The sequence below is a fragment of the Austrofundulus limnaeus genome, unplaced genomic scaffold, assembly GCF_001266775.1.
Source record: "Austrofundulus limnaeus strain Quisiro unplaced genomic scaffold, Austrofundulus_limnaeus-1.0 Scaffold1260, whole genome shotgun sequence".
Lineage (NCBI taxonomy): Eukaryota > Metazoa > Chordata > Actinopteri > Cyprinodontiformes > Rivulidae > Austrofundulus > Austrofundulus limnaeus.
Window position 1 is genome coordinate 13,909 of NW_013953662.1, and position 4,017 is coordinate 17,925.

The 4,017-nt window shown below is 50.8% G+C and overlaps 1 protein-coding gene across 1 annotated transcript; it reads left to right on the forward strand.

Moving 5' to 3' along the window:
- Positions 1–1,008: 1,008 nt before the first annotated feature.
- sgta (small glutamine rich tetratricopeptide repeat co-chaperone alpha) lies at positions 1,009–3,462 on the forward strand (the record flags this gene model as incomplete). The annotated part of the gene is given in 6 exon segments (XM_014031482.1): positions 1,009–1,121; positions 1,891–2,025; positions 2,142–2,245; positions 2,900–2,990; positions 3,086–3,185; positions 3,358–3,462. Coding segments are annotated over 5 exon segments (500 nt in total), but the record flags the coding sequence as incomplete, so codon positions are not given.
- Positions 3,463–4,017: the final 555 nt, after the last annotated feature.

Genomic DNA, 4,017 nt, shown 5'->3' on the forward strand with positions numbered 1-4,017 from the left:
GGCGGGGCCTGTGGGGCAGCTGAGCGGTGGGCGGGGCCTGTGGGGCAGCTGAGGGGTGGGCGGGGCCTGTGGGCAGCTGAGGATGGGGAAGGGGAAGGACCTGAGTGACTTTGAGAAGGGTCAGATCGTGATGGCGCGGCGCCTGGGCCGCAGCATCTCCAGGACGGCCTCAGAGGTGGGCTGCTCGCGSTCCGCTGTGGTCAGCACCTTCCAGAGGTGGTCCAGGCTGGGCCGCCCGGTCAACCAGCGCCAGGGCCACGGCAGGCCCAGGCTCATCGACCAGCGCGGGGAGCGACGCCTGGCCCGCCTCGTCCAGTCCAACAGGAGGGCCACCGTGGCCCAGATCGCCCAGGAGGTGAACGCCGGTTCTGACAGGAAGGTGTCGGAGCACACGGTCCACCGCAGCCTGCTGCGCCTGGGGCTCCGCAACCGCAGGGGGGCCAGGAGCCACAAGGAGGGGCCCGGCCCGGACCCTCTGCTGGTCCTGGATCAGACCCAGGACCGTTCAGGTCTGGATAAAACCCAGAACCGTTCAGGCTCGGATCAGGACCTCGACGAGCCGGATCAGGACCTGGATCCTGCTGAGACGGTTTCTCAGGACTTCCTGAACTCAGAACAGGAAACAGGATCAAAGTGAACGCTGACTCAGCGTTTTTTATTGGAACAACAAACGAATGAAAGAGTTTAATGTTCTGACATGAACCCAGACGGTTCTGGTTCTGGTGTTTAAATCTGACTGATGTAAGAAAACAAACAACAATAAAATGTGAAGCTTCAAAGAGTCTAAAAGTTTTAATTCATTAACATAATAAAGCTTATTTCTATTGTGGTTCAACACACAATAATCACACAAAATCAATTACACAACAAATAAAATCGTTTTTAAACAAACTAAAAATGACGATGAATCCATTAAACGTAAAATATTCATGTTTATTTCAGAATTATGACCTAAACGTTTACAAAAAAAAAAAAAAACGTTCAAACGTCACCGCTGCGCGCTCTTATGACGTCATCACCCCGCGCCCACTGAGGTATTAGCAGCGGAGCTACAGAGCAGCTAACGTCAGCTCTCCGGGGCTTTACCTGCCGGCCTCTCACCTGAACCACGGAGACTTCAGGTAGGAGCAGAGACCTGCCGCGTTCCAGGCTCCGACACGGAACCGGGCCGGGTTTGTTTTCAGAACAGAACCAAAGTTCTGCTAAACCCACGGCTAGCTCTCAGCGCTGGTGCCGTGTGGTAAACACGCCAAACTCCTCTGAGCTAAATGTACAAAATAAGACAAAACCTCCTCGGAACTGATCCGCGCTTGAACTGGAGACAAATTTAACAGGTTTATTTAATTTTGAACGCTTTAGTTTGAATTCGGCTTCAGTTTAATAAACATTAACTTTATAATATTTATGTATTTAAAGCTGGTGCCTGCGGCTTTTCCCTTTAGTTTCCTGATTGTTTGTCAGAACAACAGATTATTGTGGTTCTGAATGAGCTCGGTTCTGTTTGAGTCATTCAGTTCTTGTTTCTCACGGTTTTAAGTGTAGCTGTAGGAATATTCTGATGATCCGTGACCCGGATCCGGGCTACCAGAACCTTCTGTCGGTGTGATGATGACGCGTTAGTGGGTTTAAGTTCCTGGTGTTTTCTGCTGCCAGCAGCCACTTTGTTTCTGTGGGATTTTACTGAGTGAATAACAAGTTCAGATGGAAACAGAAGAATCAGAAAACGAGTCTCAGGTTTTGATCGTTACTAATCAGACATGTTTTAATTAAAACAAACATTAAAGCTGAAAAATGTAAAACCAGAGCAGAGATCATGAAGACCTCTGACCTGAGGTCTTCTTTAGTCTGGACCTGGACTCTTTCATCAGCTGGTTCATGGTTCTCCTCCAGGCGTGTCCCTCAGCGAGGTCCAAAGCTCCATCACCATGAGCGACACCAAGCGTCTGGCCTTCTCCATCATCCAGTTCCTCCACGGTCAGCTGCAGTCGGGCTCTCTGACCCCAGACGCCCAGGAAAGCCTGGAAGGTGAGTCCTCAGTGGTTCTGTCCACGAACAGCTCACTGAGCTGAAACATGAGCCGAAGAACCCCACAGCTTCTGAAGCTTTGACTGAAGGTGTTTGAAGACCTGCTGTTTCTTCAGTTGCTGCCCAGTGTTTGGAGACGGCCTTTGAAGTTTCCACCGATGACCAGAGTCTCGCCGTCCCCGTGACGTTACCGGAGATGTTCGCTGCTGCCACCGCCAAGGTACGATGGTGTGCTCCCACCCCTGACAACTTTATTTATTTATTTATTTATTTGTTTATTTAACCTGTATTTATCCAGGTAAACTGTTTGAGAACCACTTCTCACTTACAAACATGACCTGGCCAGATCTGACATAAGATTATAATATAAGATTAAAAAAGATTATATAAGGAGATGTTTAATCCACTGAGGCAACAAGAACATCCATATTCATCCAAACAACAAATATGTTTGTGAAACATTTGTTTCTTCTTTGGTTTATATCAAAGGCTAGCTACAGGCTAAAAGTATCAATGAGCTACCATCAAGTAAGGTTAGCTAGAAGCTAAAGTAAGGCTAGCTACAGGTTAAAGTAAGGCTAGCTACAGGCTAAAGTAAGGCTAGCTACAGGCTAAAGTAAGGCTAGCTACAGGCTAAAGTAAGGCTAGCTACAGGCTAAAGTAAGGCTAGCTACTGGCTAAAGTAAGGCTAGCTACTGGCTAAGGTAAGGCTAGCTACTGGCTAAGGTAAGGCTAGCTAGAAGCTAAAGTAAGGCTATCTAAAGCAGGAAAACAACATGCTGACTCAGCGATAACAGAATGAATATAAAACAATGGTGTCCTGTTTCTGCCTGTCTTTGTGGTTCTGGTCTGACCCGGTTCTTCTGTGGAACAGTTCCCAGCCCCGTCACAGCCCAGCCCAGACTCTGGAGCCAGTTCTCCCACAGACGAGCTGAAAGCCGAGGCTGAGCGGTTGAAAAGTGACGGTGAGTCCACCCCCACACAGGAGCAGTTCAGTGAGCAGAGTTTGTGGGTCTGGTCCTGGTCCTGGTCCTGAAACTGGTTTTGGTTCCTCCTGCAGGTAACGATCAGATGAAGGTGGAGAACTTTGCTGCAGCTGTTGAGTTTTACTCCAAGGCCATCGCCCTGAACCCCCAGAACGCCGTCTACTACTGCAACAGGTGGGGCTCGGGGGGTGGGGCTCGGGGGGTCTGAGGGAACAGGAAGTACAGTCATGTCCAGAAACAAGTCAGAACCCTTCAACAGGACTTGAATTGGACCAGAGTTCAAACCTTCTTACAGGTCAGCTGAGTCCAGGTGAGTCACCTGACGTCTCTGTTACCATGGTTACAGGGCGGCGGCCTACAGTAAACTGGGGAACTACGCCGGCGCTGTGCAGGACTGTGAGCGGGCCATCAGCATCGACCAGAACTACAGCAAGGCCTACGGGAGGATGGGGTGAGAGACGTGTCCTGTTAGCAAAATGTCCTGTCTTCACTGAGGACAGACAGGACACTCACTGACTCCTGGACACTGAGTGTCCTGCTGTCCTCACGTCCTGTTCTCTGTCCTCATGTCCTGCTGTCCTCACGTCCTGCTGTCCTCACGTCCTGCTGTCCTCACGTCCTGCTGTCCTCATGTCCTGCTGTCCTCATGTCCTGTTCTCTGTCCTCACGTCCTGCTGTCCTCACGTCCTGCTGTCCTCACGTCCTGTTCTCTGTCCTCACGTCCTGCTGTCCTCATGTCCTGCTGTCCTCATGTCCTGCTGTCCTCACGTCCTGCTGTCCTCACGTCCTGCTGTCCTCACGTCCTGCTGTCCTCATGTCCTGTTCTCTGTCCTCATGTCCTGCTGTCCTCATGTCCTGCTGTCCTCATGTCCTGCTGTCCTCACGTCCTGCTGTCCTCACGTCCTGCTGTCCTCACGTCCTGCTGTCCTCATGTCCTGCTCTCTGTCCTCATGTCCTGCTGTCCTCATGTCCTGCTGTCCTCATGTCCTGCTGTCCTCACGTCCTG